Source organism: Heterocephalus glaber, unplaced genomic scaffold (genome assembly GCF_053883595.1).
Source record: "Heterocephalus glaber isolate CG9 unplaced genomic scaffold, H.glaber_assembly_v1.0 deba00001532, whole genome shotgun sequence".
Lineage (NCBI taxonomy): Eukaryota > Metazoa > Chordata > Mammalia > Rodentia > Bathyergidae > Heterocephalus > Heterocephalus glaber.
The window spans coordinates 5,688,802-5,705,571 of NW_028258330.1; the positions used below are offsets into that span (position 1 = coordinate 5,688,802).

Sequence of the window (16,770 nt, forward strand, 5' to 3'; positions counted from 1 at the left end):
TGCATGGACCTAAAACCAGCACCATGTGGATGATACCAAGGTCTGCTGCCAGCTGGAGCAGTAGCCAGGCTTCTTTCTCTCTTGGCTTTAAGGGTTGAGTGCCTGGATCACTGAGCACTCTGAACCCAATCCTGAGAAACAAATTCCCTTGGCTGCCACTTTGGAACAACTTTCCTAGGTCGCTGCCATTCTGAAACATGGTGCTCTGGGGCTTTCTTTTCAAAGCAAAATCTTTCACCTTTACAATTCTGAGACTGCGAAGGGTGGAGTCCTTCTGCTTCCTGTGAGGTCCTCAAGCCATCTTTTCTAGTCTCCTGTTCCTTATCAGCAATCAAGATCTCCTCTGCTCTACCTTTGCAGACCACAGCTATACTGGAACTTCCTTTCTTGCCAAACTCAAAACATTTTAGATCATTAGCATGGCTCTTCAATCTTGATTCTCAACATAGATCTGGCTAAAAGCCCCCAACAGTAGCCATACTACTGCCTCAATATTTGACTGCCTTGAAATTTCTTCTGCAAGATTAATTAGTGCACTGCCCCTAATCTCAGTCTCAGGCAAAGTCTCTGGACACAAACAAAATGCAGACAAACTTTTTGCCAAGCCATAACACACATTGTCTGTGTAAGACCGAGGGCCTTACCAAACGCTCTGAGGAGCTGACTAGTGAAGCACACCCAGGAATCCCAGCGGTGTCTTCAGAATGTAAGACCAAGAGCCTTACCAAATGCTCCGAGGAGCTGACTACAGCGAAGAACACCCGGGAAGGAACACACCGGCCAAGTTGGGAAACAGACCTTTATTAGTCTGGCCAGACGGCACTCCCGAAGCAAAATAGCTTAGAGAGGCAACTGGCTCAGAATCCGAGGCTGTTTTTATAGGGGGGGGGTTGAGGGGGAAGTTAACATATCAAAGAAAAGGGGACAAAGGTTAGTGGTCGACTGTCACATATTGATGGTCAGCAGACATCTGCAGCTTGTTCTAACAATTGTGGTGCCTGGAATATCAGTTCTGGATAAACAAAGAGTTGAGTAGTTTACTCTGGGACCCTAGGTCGGTTACAGATCCCTATCTAGCATCTCTAGACTAACAAACATCTCCATCCATTAACTCACATTTTAATCACAATGGGGCTGGAGAAAAAGGGGCAAAGGTTATTCAGTCCCACAGTCTGGAGTCCAACAGCCAATACAGTCCTTCCCAACAGAAACCTCCAGAGCCTGGTCTTTACCGGCCTTCTGGTCTTCACCTGCCTTCTGGTCTTCTGAGCCCTGACCAGAATCTTCCATACAAAACAGCCTAAGGCGTTCCAGTGCTGCCTCTGTAGCCAACATCTCCTGATCTTTCCTAACTCTTCCCCTTCCCACAAGCCAGTTCCAAAGGCTTTTGAGCCACATGGCCAAGTAATGTTACAGCAATGACCCCACTTTTCTGGTACCAAATTTCTGTGTTTGTTACTTTATTCTCATTGCTGAGACAAAATACCCGAGACCCAAAGTTAGAGGGGAAGGGGTTTATTTGGCTTACAGTTCGTAGAGGTTTCAGTCCATGATTGGCATTGCAGAACAGAAACAACATGGTGCATACAAGGCAGAAAGGGTAACAAAAAAAAGCTCCACTTGTTTTTCCCACTGGAGAAAAGACATCAAAATCCTGGATGGGGAAATTACAACAGCTCACCGCACATGCTCCCTAAGTTACAGTGCCGGGGCATTCTCCCCAAATACGCTCAAGCGGTGTTAGTAGGAACTCCTACCATGGAGCCCCACACCATGGTCGCAGAAAGGAGCTGCTTACAGAACCAGGGGAAAAGACAAAAGGTCACTGTTTCGGGCTCTAACAGGAAGAGGAGAGAAGTCCTGGGGCCACACGCTGGCCTCGGTGGCCCTCGTAGCTCCCAGGGATCGGTGGACAGCACGCCCAGCCCCCCTTGTCCCCGTACTCACTCCACTCTGGGGCCCCGGGTCTCCCAATCAGGGAACAAAACCCTGGCGGCTGCGGTGACTTCCCCACCCCGGCGCTGGATGCGCCGCTAATCCGCTCACAAAGCGCCCGCTGCCGTCCCATTGTCTATGCCCAGGCACAGGGGGCCAGCGGCGGGCCGGCTCTGGAACGTGCCAAGCGCAGGGGGCCGAGGGGTTATATACAGGAGGCCACGGCCGGGCCGCCGCCCTCACGGAGTCATGTACCACCGCAGCTACGTGTTCCAGGCCCGCCGGGAGCGCTACGAGCGCGCCGCGGAGCCCGAGCGGGATGCGATCGCCGGGCCCCCTAGCCCCGCGCCGCTGCAGGGCCTGGGGGAGCGCGTGGCCGCCCACGTGCAGCGCGCTCGGGCGCTAGAGCAGCGCCACGCGGGGCTGCGCGGGCAGCTCGACACCTTCAGGCGCCTGGGCGAACTGGCGGGGCCCGAGGACGCCCTAGCGCGACACGCCGAGTCCAACCGGAGGCGCGCGGGGGACCTGGCGGCCGAGCGCACCCAGCTGCTGCGCCAGAGCGTGGAGGCACAGCGCGCGCTCGACGAGTTCAGGACCAAGTAAGCGGCGCGGAGGGAAACCGAGGCACAGCCGAAGGGACGCACAGCAGAAGGGACCCACAGCAGAAGGGACGCATGATGTGATCCCAGCATGCCAGGAGTTGGAGGCAGGAGGATCTTGAATGCAAGCCCAGCCCTGTCTCAAAAAAAGTGGGGAGGCTGGGGAATGTAGGTCAAGGGGAAGGCCCTGGGTTCAGTCCCAGTATTGGGGGTGGGGGGAAAGTAAGGCAAGCTTTCATTTTGATGGCTTTTCACAGTGAACATGAAATGGTCTCATTCGCGTCTCATGTATTTTAAAATTCAGGTAAAAATTTACAGTGCACAGATTGTAAACTCATAGTTTGGTGATTCTGGACGGATGCATCTATCCCGTGTAGCCACCCAGGAGTATTTCCGCTCTCCTCTTGCCAGTCCTTGTTCCCAAGCCCAAAGTTTTCTCATTTCTGTCACCGCAGATTAATTTTGCCTGTTCTACAATTTTGCAGGACTATCTACTCTTTTATGCGGGCCTTCTTTTAGCACAATGATTTTGCGGTGTAGCACTGTTATTTAATGCTTTCAGCTTTATCCTTACGGTGTCATTTTACAGAATGGAATTGAGGGTTTTTTGGGGGGTGGGGGACACCAGGGATTGGGCTTAAGACTTTTGTCCTGAGCTGCATGCTCAGCTGTTTTTAACTTTTTAAAAAAATCTTGAAACAGGGTCTTGCTAAATCACTGAGTTTTCCAGGCTGGGATTGAGCTTGTGATTCTCCTGCCTCAGCCTCCCAAAGTGCTGGGATTACAGGCGTGTGGGACCATCCCCGCCTGATACTGAGGTTTAGTCACATAGGGATTTGGGGCCAGGTCACCCAGCTGGGGAACTGCTGCACAGGAACTGGAACTCAGGGCTTGGGCAGCCACAGCTATTTGAACGGCCCTGGCTGGTGGCATTAGCCAGCAGGGAGCTTGCTCCTGGGCAGCACCCATGTCCCAGGCTGCAGCGTAAAAGAGCAGGAGGGATGCTGAGGAAGAGACAAAGAGCATCTATCCTGTCGCTAACCAGAAATACTTGGAAGCTGTCCCTTAGACTTCTGCCTCCCTCGTATTGGCCAGGATTTAGTCACATGGCCATGCTTGGCTGCAAGGATTGCTGGGAAATGTAGTTTTTCTTCTAGACAGTTGTGGGCCAGCCAGACTTCAAGGGTTGTAACTCCTAGGTGAAGGTAAGAATGGATATCAGGATGTGAGAAACTGAAAATGTAAATAAGGACTAAAAGGTATAATAGATAATATGAAATAGGAAGAAAAGGGGCAAAGGGGAAGGGGAAGTGGGAGGAGTAGGGGAAAGGAAAGAAGGGAATGGAATTAATATGAGAAAATGAAAAAAGGAAACAAAGTCTTTGTAAATAGGGAGGGATGGAGGGGTTGAAGGGAGGGGAAGGGAAGGAGGAAAATAAGAACAAAGAGAGATTATGCAAAAGTGCAAATTTCCCAAGATGAATGCCTTTATATTGTATACCTAAAATGTACCAATAAAATAAAATTAAAAAAAAAAGAATGGATATCAGGAGACATGTGACAGGGAACAGAGAAAAGGTCATTTGGGAAGGAATCTTCTCTTTTCATGGGTAAAATTTTGCCAGGGGGAAGCCTTTGCTGACCAGAATGATTTCTGCTGTCTGAATACCTTTTTTTTTTAAAAAAATTTTATTTTATTGGTACATTTTAGGTATACAGTATAATGACATTCATCATTGGAAATTTGTACCTTTACATAATCTCTCTTGGTTCTTATTTTTTTCCCCTTTCTGAATACCTATCATTTTATGGAAGTCTGGAAAGAAACTGACTAGGAGAAAAAACACACCTGCTCCTAGAATCTGTTGCTTGATTTATTGTGTGGATGTTCAAGTGTGGCCCTGGCCCAGTGGCATCAGTCAGCAAGGAGCTTCTGTGCTCTACCCAGGTGTGGGTGCTTGAGTCCTTTCTTGTTTGGAGGCCTCTAGAAGCCAAGCAGGAGATGGGGATTCTGGCACCAGTTGTTATTTGGGAGGTGACCCAGGGGCCCTGGTAGCACGGGAGAGCTGGGAGGATGGGGGAGGTGGCCAGTGGCAGTCACCTTTTCAAGCGCATTACTGTCTAGGCGCTTGGAGCTCTGCCTGCTGGTGTGGTCTGTGCCTCAGTTGTTTCTGCTGAGCCTGAGGGAGCTAGGGTATGTATGCAGCCACGGGTCTCCATCAGAGTTGAGGGCACTGACTGCACACAGCCTGGAGGAGGACTTTGTTGGGCAGAAACAGGGCAAAGTGCTGGCTGCATTGGTGTCCTCATCTTCCCATGGGCATAGTAGTAGCTGCTCTCTTTCAGTTGTTGTGAGGAGTAAGTGACATAATCTGGAAACATGGCCGCCCACACCTGCTGCTGCATACTATAGGCAGTAACGGGCCAGGGCAATGGTGTTGCTGCAGCCTGTGCCTGGTGGCCTTGTAAGTGGTGCTGAGCTGTGTTTTTGTTGCACTTGTGCCAAAGTAAAACCCTTCCAACTTGGGCCGGCTGGGTGGGAGGTAGTTGGGGGGCTGTTAGGGCGAGTCTCATCTTATTTACCTTTTCTAGTTGTCCCTCACAGTGTGCAAATGTCACCACTTTCTCATGGACCATGGTGTGTGAAGGACTGGGAAGCAGTGGGCAAGTTCTCTCCTCACCCTTCGTACAAAAGCTTTGTTTCCATTTTTTCTTTCTCCTTTCATTTTCTTTCTTGTCCCTTCCTTCCTTTCTCCCTTCCTCCTCCCTTGTTCCCCTTCCCATTTGAACATTTTCCTCCCATTTCCCAACATCCATTATACATTTCAGTCCTTATTTCCACTTTTGGTTTCTCACACTAGAGAAACAATGTATTTAAACACATGTGTCTAATTTATTTCACTTAGGAGTATAGTCTCAAGGCCCATACATTTAGCTATAAATGTCTAAGATCATCCTTTATGGCAGAGTAGTACTCCATTGTATAAAAACCCCACATCTTCTTTATCCATTTGTTAGTTATGGGCACTTGGGCTGTTTCCAAGATTTATCTATTACAAACTGTGCTGCTGTAAACATGGGTGTGCATATATCACTATGGTATGATGCTTTATTTTGGGACTGGGGATAGAACTCGGGACCTTGAGCTTGCGAGGCAGGCCCCAGAACCACTGAGCTAAATCCCTGGCTGATGCTTTTAATTCTTTTGGGAAGATACCAAAAAGAGGTATAGCTGGGTCAAATGGAACCTCTAGTTTTAGTTTTTTGAGAAATCACCACACTGATGTCCATAATGATTGTACCAGTCTACACTCTCACCAACACTGGAGAAGGGTTCCTTTTTCCCACAGCCCCTACAGCATTTGTTTTTTTTGTTTTTTTAGTTTTGGTGCCGGGGATTGAACTCGGGTCATTGCGCTTGTGCAGCAGGCGGCGAAACCACTGAGCTAAATCCCGGCCCCCTTATAGCATTTGTTGTTGGTTGATTTCTTGATAGCAGTTATTCTTTCTGGAGTGAGATGGAATCTCAGTGTTTTCATTTGCATTTCACGAATGATCAGTGACGTTGAACATTTTATCATGTATTTATTTGCTGTTCTAATTCTGCATCTGAGAAGTGTCTTTTCATTTCAGATGCCCATTTTTGGATTGGGTTTTTAAATTTGGGGGGGGTTCTGATTTTTTTGAGGTTTTTTTTTTTTTTTTTTTTTAGCTACTTCTTTATAATTAGTCAACTTCTGAAAGGAGAGTGTGCAATGTTGTTTCAAAATGACCTTCATGCTGACTGTGTGATCCACACGTGGAATCATGGATGCTGCCGACTTTTGCTTTTGTGTCCACACACAGGTATGAAAACGAGTGTGAGTGTCAGCTGCTGCTGAAGGAAATGCTGGAGCGGCTAAACAAGGTGAGTTGTGCATGCCTTTGGGTTTTGGTAGTGTGATTACAGCCTTGACTAAATGCTGGAAGCAGTTATTTTTGTGTACTTTCTGTTTGTGTTATTACAGGAGTTCCCTGTTTCTTTTGCTGTCCTTCTCTTCCTGAGTGTCCTAATTTCACTCATGCTCATTTCTGCACCTTTCCATCATAGAATACTCAGTCTCCTGGGAGAAACATGGACCATGGAGCTTATCTGTTATGCCAGGTGTACTAGTCTGTTTTCCATTACTGTAATGAAATACCTGAGGCTGGCTAATTTGTAAAGAAAGAGACTTCCTTACCTTACATTTTTGGAGGTTGCAAGTCCAAACAGCGTGGTGCTACATCCAGTGAGGACCCCTGGCTCCATACCTCATGGTGGGTGACATCTTGGTGGGAGGCCATGAGGAAGACAGATCACATGGCAAGACCGGAAGCCAGGGCCAAGGAAAGGACTGGCAGTGACCTGCCACCAGCACCCACATCTTGGAGGTCCCCCCATCTCTTGATGTTCCTATCCTGGGGACTCAGTTTCCAACTCATGAACCCTTGGGGACCACTCAGATCACAGCACTAGGCTACCAATATGTGCCAGTGCCATAGTGACCAGCTGGCATCTTCTTATTCAGACACTGATCCCAGATAGCAAATTGAGGAAGGAACATGGTTTTGGGCAGTGGTTATTTGGACACAGATATTCTGCTGTTGGCTAAGAGTCTTGACATTATTGTTTCATAAAGACTCAAGATAACAGAGGAAGAACTTTCCATTTCCCATAAGCCCTTTTGTCAGAGTATGAAAAGTAGCCACACATGGGTGCAGGAATGAACAAGGGAAGCTCAGCTTCTCTCTGGAGCCCTTCCTGCAGGGCTGTGTGGAGCTTGCCTTCATGGGGCCAGTTTCCCTCTTCCACTTTTCCATTGTGAGCTTGATTCACTGGGGTTTTGGGGCAGCAGGGAGAACTCTGCTACTGACAACAGAATAATCTTGGATGAAAGGGTTGGACAAAGCCAGAAATGGCAAAGAGCCTTAGGCATTGTCCTTTCTGGTCTTTTCAAAGTGGAAGGGCCAGTGGAGATTGGGTTAAAGTGTTGCTCACTTAGAGCTCATGGGCCACCATCTCCCATCCCCTTCAGGCCTGTAACCTAGTTACAGTGCTGATAAAACACAAGGCTCTTCCCTCTGTGCCCAGATGAGCCTTAGGATTCTTCTCCACAAGAAACTCCATGCCAGACAGCCATGCTTAGCTCAGGGTGTTTGCTGTTCCTAGCTCTTCCCAGTTGGTGTTGTCAAGGCCTGTTATGCTCATTGGTGGAAAAACCAGGATTCGAGTCCAGGGAAACCACGTTTTGCTGAGTGAATGTCACCCTCCTCTGGTGCCCCTACTCCGTGTGAGCACATGAAGTGTTGTCCAGCCAGGATCCTGTGAGAGGGTTGTCATCAGTTTCTATGTCCTGGGACTTACTCAGGCCAAGTGGGACGCCATAGACGAAGATGGTGGTGAGATGCACTTTGGGAAGCCAAAGGACGCTGCTCCTTCTTTGGCCCATGGAGTGCCAGAGTGAAGGCTCTGTGCTCCTTGTTGTTGGAGTTGGGAGTGTCATATTTCCAGCATCTGGGATACCCAGGTGCTCTGCTAACATCTTTAGCTCATCCCATTCTTGGTTTGGGTGGTGATAGCAGGCTGCCAACTGGGGCACCATCTTGTCCGCAGGCCACCACTTTCAAGGACACCGGTACCTAACGCCCTTCATTTAGGTGCCAATTGAGGCCCTCAGGCCCCTCCTCAGCCCCACTATATGGTACTTAGTGAGTGTTTGTCCTCACTGCGAGCAGCCCTTTCTCTGGACTTCCTCCCAAGACTGCCCCTTTTGCAGTGCCATCTTGGGCACACCTCAAGGAAGAGGAAGAACGGAAACCTTTTATTTTTCTTTTTGGCAGGATCTTACTGTGTAGCCCAGGCTGACCTTGACCTCACTGTCCTCCTGCCTCAGTCTCCCAAGTGCTGTGATCACAGGCATGCACTACTGTGCCCAGTTTTGAAGTCCTTCTTTTTACCCTTGGTGCAGAGTGACAGTGGTTTTAAAAACCTCTTTATCTTTTTCTTACAATGACAGCAATACATAGTCTCAGTAGAAAAATAAGACAATATAGACAGTGAGAACTAAGGAAAAGGCGTCTCACCATTTACTAGCTCCAACACCTTTGTGTACAAGTATATTGTGATGTAGAGTGTGGGTGTTTGAAGTGTCTGCCTCACAAGAACATCAGGAAGGTTTTGGAAAAGGATGATGCCCAGAGCTCCGATGAGGACCAGCACAGGTTGGTGTGACCGCTCCCTCCTGCTCACAAGGAGCTGTGCTGTCCAGAAGAGGAGTGTAGTCTGCTAACACGGCCTTGCATGGCTGTCATGTCTCTCTGAGCCTTGTCTTCCTCGTCTGTGAAATGGGAACCATAATGGTCCCTACCACCATTAGCGTGGAAGGACATCTACAAGCCCAGTGCTCATTAAGTGACATAGTTCTGTACAAGTATGTACCTTGCCTGTGACAGGGTGGTGGGCAGCCTGTGGTCATAGGACACAGCCCTTGATGTGACAGGCACCACCAGCTAGTTTCTCCCAGAGGGTGCCATGCCCAATCCTGTTGGGAGGGGAGATGAGTTTAGAGGGTGCACAAGAGAATAATGTTTTTGATAGTCGTGAATTTTTATGATTACCTTTTATTTACAGCAAGTGATATAAAATATTTCTTTTCAAATAAATCTAAGTAAGAGGGATTCAATCTACAGAAAAACACAGAGAGGCTACTGGAACACCTGGTACTTGGATGCAGTGGAAATCGTGCCCAAGCATGCAGATGCCAGCCTTGGAAAGTCCTTGCTCTCATGGGGGAGCCCTGGAATGGCCTTTGGTTATTAGCAGGGCAGGTGCCATCCCTAGACACCACCCAGTCCAACCCCTTCCTTCTGCTAGTGAAGAAACTCACACTTGAGGTTCAAAGACATCAGAGTCCCACAGCCCTCACACGGCGAGTGTAGACAGGCTACACTTGTTGATTCGGGCTCCTCCTCTCACTCCTAGGAATAGTCATGGAATCTGCAGCCTTCAGAAGCCAGATGCAGAGCTAGGTGCTGTAGGTTAAAGATGCCCCTTGTTCTTGACATTGGTCCCCATCCACTGTCACCTAGACATACTGGACACGCTGATGGCTTCCTGTGTCTCCCCAGCTCTGGGAACCTGTACAACCATGTGAGGCACAGTCCTGGGCGTTGACACCAGGGGCCGAACCTCAGCCACTGAGGGGCTGGGTGGGTGGATGACTCCCCAGGTGTCCTGGCTCCCAGTGACAGTGCAGCTGAGAGGCCCACAGAGCCCCTCAGAGGATCCCCACACTGAGCCCTGCTGTCACAAGGTAACCTGCTCAGGCACATGCCCTCATGGGCTTTTTTCCTTTCCCTGCCTTTCTTCACATTCCCAGCTTCTCAATGTAGCAAGACTTTCAGCTGACTCTAGAGCTTGTTGTTGCTAAATGAAGACACAGGAGCTTATTGGTCCCTAATGAGCCCCGAGTTTGCTTATCTTAAGGAAACTTAGGAGCAGACTTCAGAGTTTCTCTCTTTTTTTCTTTAAAACCTCTAGAATTTTAGGGATGAAAATTCAAGTCAAATGCTTCCACTTAAAAATGACTTACACATTTAAAGGCTGGCACAAGTGCTTCTCCCACAGTTTGTGCATCTATGGGAAAGAGCAAGGGACCAAGGAGGGCAGAATGTGAACGGTGGGACACGAAGCCCCACTGTCAGGGCTGGCAGCTTCCTGGTCCCAGAGGTCTTGAGGCTGGAAATGAACTTCCAGAGATGAGGAGAAGAATCTGGGAAGAGCAGGGAGGCTTGAAGGAAAGAAGGGTGGAGCAAGAGTGCAGAGGGAGAGAGAGATTTTGACACCCAAGATTGAAGGTAAAGTGTTTTTTGAATTAAATCTTAGCTAATTAGTCACTTTAATGAACTTGAATGCTCATTCTGTAGCAGCAAGGTTTTTAAAGGAATTTCTAGGTCCCCATGAGTAAGTTGTCAAGGGTAATTTTCAAGGGTGCTCTGAACTCTTATTTCTCTGGTCCCTTTCTCAGAAATGGGTGTCCCTGTCTTAGACCAGTGGTTCTGAGTCTTCATTGTGCTTCCACAACATTCAGAGAGTGTTAAAACCCAGATGGCTAGGTCCTGGCTCCAGAAATCCTGATCCAGTAGGTCTGGGATCCACAGGGGAGAGAGTAGTTCCATTTCTAACCAGCTTCCAGGTGGTGTGACCTAGGGACCACACTCTGAGAATCACTGTTCTAGATCCAGAACATCCACAATGCCAGGGTTGGATTGTTTCTAAAATGAACCCAGAGTATCAATTCAGAAAAATCTAGATGCTCCTGCTGGTGAAGCTTTGGAAAATTCAGCTGACAGCATCCCAGACATAATAAAAACACCAGCGTCTACACATTTCTGAATTCTGGTGCAAACAAAAGAAAATATTTCCAAAACGCATTCTCCCCAGCATACCAGCAGCTTCCATTCTACTGGCCTGGCTCACCTTTGGGGCTTGGAGGGCATCATCAGGAGATCTCTTTCAAAGCAGGACCCCATGAGTGGGTTGTAGAAGCATCCCACCCATGGGAACATGTGATTGGGCCTGACAGAGGACAAGCACTGACTGGTCTTTTGTTATGGCCATGAGCAGTTTTAAACTCTTATCAGTGGGACCCGGAGTGTTGCTGTGGGGTGATTCTGAGAAGGAGGTGGGAAAGGATGGCCGGCACCCACAGGATGGTGCCCCTCCTTGGCACACAGCTCAGGGCTCAGATTCCAGACCATGATCGTCTGTTAAGTAGAGAATGGCCCACTGGCCCAGCTGCCATTCTCTGAGCTGCACTCAGCAGAACCTTAGGTTCTGGGGGTTGCTTGTAGGTCTGCTGGGAGAACCAGGCCCTGTGGTCCACTGTGTCCTGTAAGAGGAGGATCTCTGGCTGTGGGTGTAGCTCAGTGGTACACCACATGCTTAGTATGTGAGATGCCTTGGATTCAGTCTTCAGCCCCTATCCTCCTGCAAACAAAAACAAAAGCAAAACCCCAAACATCCCTGCTTCGATTCTATACATTGGCTTCCATGGGATTCTTAGAAGGAAGGCACCTGTGACTGAAAACCAAAGTTTGAGGACCCATGACCCTGAGGGTTCCTTCTATTTCTTCTTCTTCTTTTTTTTTTTTTTGGTACTGTTACGGAAATCTCGGAAAGAAATGCACAGAGACACAGAATTCGGATAAAGTAATAAAATTTCTTCTCGAGAGTGGACGGAATGCCAGAAACCAGTCTGGTCAATATCCACGCCCTTTGTTCAGCATTTCCCTTTTTATATCCTTTTTAGCCATTATCTCATCCCTAGTGGTCTTTGATAGTAAATACAATTCCAGTTCCTATTTACAAGTCACAGACACAAGATCGGCCATATACATCGTAAATTTGCATGGTAACTTTGTTAGGTTAATGAAGTTACTGGTTAGAGTCAGATAATTTTCACCTTAAACGAGGAGTTACAGGAAAAGCAAATCTTAAAAGAACACATTACTTATTTTGCTTTTACAACTACCTTAATATTCAATCTATTAAATTATCTAAAACTTTTCCATATCAGTACCAGGGATCAAACTCGGGTCCTTGCGCTTGTGAGGCAGGTGACAGAACCACTGAGCTAAATCCCCAGCCCAGTTCCTTCTATTTCTAAAATTCTGAATGTTTGATCTCTAAGTTGATAGGTCCCCCACCACCTCAGCAGCTATTATGTATAGTAGCTGCCCTCTTCCTATGGTGCCTTGCCCCCTCCCCTGTGTGACATCATGCCAAGATGGTTGCTCCCACCAAAGACTAAACCCTTCTTCCCAGCATGCCCCTGTTCCCGCCTAGAAAGTAACCTAATACTCGCTCACCTCCTACCACCTAGTGACATCACCAGCTCCTCCATTCCCTAGTCACTACCTCACTCAACCCCACCTCAGCCCCTACAAACCCCACCCCAATCTCTATAAAAGACTCTCCCTGCCCCAGCCATATTGCTTTTGTCTCTCCTTTGTTCAGAGACAGCCCGGCAGATCTATTCCCCTAATAAAGGCTTGTTGTGGCCTGGTCTGGTCTTGGTCTTCAGCCCTTTTACCTGACATAAGTAATAACAAAAAAGGGCCCCTAAATCCTATTTCCAGCTCTTCAGCTCCAGTAACTGCAGATAAATTGTGGATGAATTTTGGTGAGACTTGAGATGCTGGAGAATTCTCCACCCTCCCCATCCTCAGCAGGCTTATGAGGGTCAGAGGGCAGATTGAAAACACCTGGAGAAATGGGCTCCAGACCTCTGCCCAGCACCCCTTCCCCTCTCCCTAGGTTGAGCTGTGCCTCTATGAGGGGTGTCCCCAGCTCCCAGGTAGAGTCCCTTCTCAGTGAGCTCCTCCTCTCGTGGAGTGGGCACACATCTCACATGTTTATTCCAGCGCAGGTCCCCAGAGTTCATGAAGCTGGCTTTTGTTGGCTCCACGAAGGTGTCACAGGAGTGAAGCTGGCGTTGAATGGAAAGCTCACTCGAGAGCCCTTGCGGTGGTCAAGCATTCCCACATCCTCATGGCCAGCATCAGTGATCCGAGGTCTTCCTAGGCCAGGGGCCTCTACAAGGATGATGGAAGAATCAAGTGCCTTTCCTGAGAATGCATCCCAAGGCCTGTCTAGAAATATCCCAACAGTGCAGGGTGGCAGGTCCCAGAATACCTTGGCCAGACCTTGTGTCTTGACCATCTTACCTGTTCATCCCAGTGTGGACAGTGCCCTTAAAGGTTTAGCCAAGCCACACAGCCACCTTCATTAATGAGAGTTCATTGCCAGTATTCATCCTGCCTGTTAACACGACATTAATAAGCCAGTGAGATCCCTCTGAGTGAAGCTTTGGATTGACAGATGCGTATGGCACAGATGTCGGGGTGAGGGGTCCCCCAGATCCCACTTGTGCCCATTTGAGGTAATGTGATCTATCCAAATAAGACCAAAGAGATGAAAACCTGAATCATGGGAAAGTTTGGGGAGCAAATTCATCTTTCTACAATGAATCTTATTTCCAACTCCAAAGGAATGGATGCTGTTCATGACAGTGCTCAGTCTAAAAAATGCATTTTGTCTTAAAGTTCTGTCTCAAGGTGAATGCTATCAGATCTTAGGAGAAAACAATTAAAATACAGGATTTCAGTACTAGGGGAAATGGTTTTTTTGAGTAGCCTTAGAAACTCAAGTCACTGATGGCAAGACCTGGAACAAATATAGATGTTACTTAGATGCTAAGGTCACTTGGTTTATAGATATTTCCTAACTCTCAGATGTTTCTAGATCAAAGTTTCAACACAGAGACTGTAGACATTTTAGGCTAGAGCATTCATTGTGGCTTGTGGCATGCACGTGTGTGTGTGTCCTGTGGACTGCAGAACATTTAGCTACCTCCCTGGCTCTACCCACTAGATACTAGGAGAAGCACCCCACTATTCAAGCTGTGACAATGAAAAGTGTCTCTGGACATTGCCGAATGTCCCTGTGGGTGTGCAGTCACCCTTGTTAGAACTGCTGTTCTACAACAGGTCCAGTGGCTGAACTGATTCTTTGCTGGAACACAGAGTTGCAGACCCCCCTCACAGACCTGCGACGGAATGGCAATCTGCATTTCCTGGGAGGTCCGAGTGCTCATACACCTGACTGACTTTGCACTTCTACCTGACGCTCCCATGGTGCCTGTGACCCCAGTGTACGACTGTTTCTCCTTGCAGGAAGCTGATGAAGCCTTGTTGCATAACCTGCGCCAACAGCTCGAGGCCCAGTTTCTGCAGGACGATATCAGTGTGACCAAGGACAGGAACAAAAAGGTAACTGTGCCGCCTCTGCAGCCCTTCCCCAGGTTGGGATCAATCTGTGAGCCCAGGTGCTCATGTCTGGAGATGAGTGGCTACCTTTGGCGTCTTTTCCTCTGAGCAAACGGGGGCTGGGCCGAGGGGACAGGCCGGTCACTGGCAACACTGGATGAGCCAGGCACAGAGAGGAGTAGGCAGTTGGGGTGCGTTGGGGTCGTGATGTTGGGAACTCATATCTGTGCGTCCACTTCCTCCTATCAGCTCCCAGGGACGGAGGTTCTCCAGCACCTCCCCATGGGACTCGGAGCAGCTCCAGATGTTGGGAGGAGCCCTCAGAGGTGTGGAGATGGTGCAGAGGGAGGCATCCTGGGTCTGTGCCCCAGTAGACTCCACCTCTGTACCACAAGGGAAAGCTGGCATTGCATTTGAGGATGAGGAAGCAGCCTAGAGAGGTCGGCCGCACGCCCACGGTTCCATGGCTCCAGGATTCGGTTTTTCCAGCACTGCAAGACCCCCAGAGTCCGGCCTGTGAGGCTGGAGAGCTGGAGAGAACTTGGACAGGACAGGAGAGGAAGCTCCTGAAAAAATGTGTTCTTCCAGAACTAAGAGCTATAACACTACATATATGTGTGTGTATATTTGTATGTTCTGTACTTATGCATTTTCTGGGCTGAAAAAAGTTGACTATTCATATTTTGACTTAGACTGTACCAGTGATGGTGAACCTTTTAGAGCTTTCAAAGACAAAAACAGCCTGCTGTGGCACTTGTGCCATAGGTTTGCCACCACTGGACTATAGCATAGACTGTCTATACCACAGACTAGCTGTAGATGCTGTAGCTTAATTAAGGGATCAAAATCACTTTGTAAAATTACAATGACAATATATGAGGTGTAATGGAAATAATGGTGAATGTTTAAATTTAAAATATTTATTATAGTAAAAGGCACATTGCCATGAATCCGCCTCCAAATGCTCCTCCTCACTGTGAACACACTTATCTCATTGTTCTTGCCACTTTTTGTTTGAGACAGGGTCTCATGATATAGTTCAGGCTGGCCTTGAACTTACTGTGTAACCAGGCTGGCCTGAAACTTGTGGTGATCCTCCTGCTTCAGCCTCCCAAGTACTGAGACTACAGGAGTGCACCACCATGCCTGGCCCTTTCTTGGTCCTTTCTGAAGCCATTCTGAATGTCCTCTTTCATGAGTGTCTTTAGTCTCAGTTGTGGCTGCCTTGATGTCCTCAGTTGATCCAGAAGTTTTACTCTTCTTGGTCATTTTGACTTTGGGGAAGAGCCAGAAGTCAGACAGTGTGAGATCCAGCGAATAAGGTGGATGAGGACACAGTGTTGTGTTTTCATGAGCCTGCCTTTCCTTTTAGCAGCACCTGGTGGCAGCATTCACTGTATGTACTTTTTTTGGTACCAGGGATCGAACTCAGGACCTTGTGCTTTCGAGGTAGGTGCGATGCCACTGAGCTAAATCCCCAGCCCTGTACTTTCAGTCATACCTTGTAAAGACACTTGTGAAAGAAAATTTCCAGAAGTGCTTCAGAAAGTGGCAAGAACAATGGGAAAAGAGTGTTTGAGGTGAGGGAGAAGATTTTGAGGTGGATTCATGGCAATGTGTCTTTTACTGTAATAAATTTTAAGAAGTTTAAGCACCCACCATCTATTTCAGGCATCCCATGCATCAACACCCTGGCTCCCTCTCACCTCTGTGGGGAGAGGCTGCCCGTTTCTCTGACCTGCCTAGCATGGAGCTCCAGGTGCCCACTGGCAGCTGGTTGGTGACATCCTCACTGGCCACCCTCCCTGCTTCTCCCCCCGCCCCCCCCGGCCACGTTTCCTGGCTTCATCCTCAAATCACCTAAGTGCACTCAGGTCCTTCTTGCAGGGTCTGCTCCTAGGGAAACCACAGTGAGTCGTGTGGCAATGCACTGGAAGCTCATGAGGGCTCTGCAGGGCTCTGTTCCCTTCCAGTGCTGTGTGTGCTGAGCGCTTGTGTGCTGCTGTGCACGAAAGCACCCTCCCCTCCTACTTGCAACCCTCCGACTTCTGAGATGGGGACTCAGGTTGGTCCCTAGAAGCAGAGCCAGGGAGAGGATTGGGAGGGAGCCCAGCCCAGGGACCCATCCCTGGAACCCTGCATTAGTCCTGCCAGGGGTGGGTGGGATGAGGTGGCCATGTAGCTTCCTGGACAAGGTGCCCAGGGTTGGCCAAGGAGGGGGCTGTGTTCTCAGTCATCACTCACAGCTGGGGACAGGCAATTGGCTGGAAAAGGGACCCGGAAGACCTGCAGATGGTGACCCTGTTTTATAGCTGAATCTGCCAGGCTCTGCAGAGCAAGGCTACCCGCTCATGAAACACTGTCCTGGGCTGGCATCAGGAGGGGGTCC

General features: G+C 48.7%; 1 protein-coding gene across 1 annotated transcript in view; it reads left to right on the top strand.

Annotated features, from left to right (window-relative positions):
- Window positions 1-2,184: 2,184 nt before the first annotated feature.
- Window positions 2,185-16,770, top strand: part of Bfsp1 (beaded filament structural protein 1) — a 28,813-nt gene continuing 14,227 nt past the window's right edge. Inside the window, 3 exon segments of the mRNA XM_004840852.4 lie at window positions 2,185-2,534; window positions 6,381-6,441; window positions 14,289-14,384. Of these exon segments, the coding sequence (XP_004840909.4) occupies window positions 2,185-2,534; window positions 6,381-6,441; window positions 14,289-14,384 (507 nt within the window).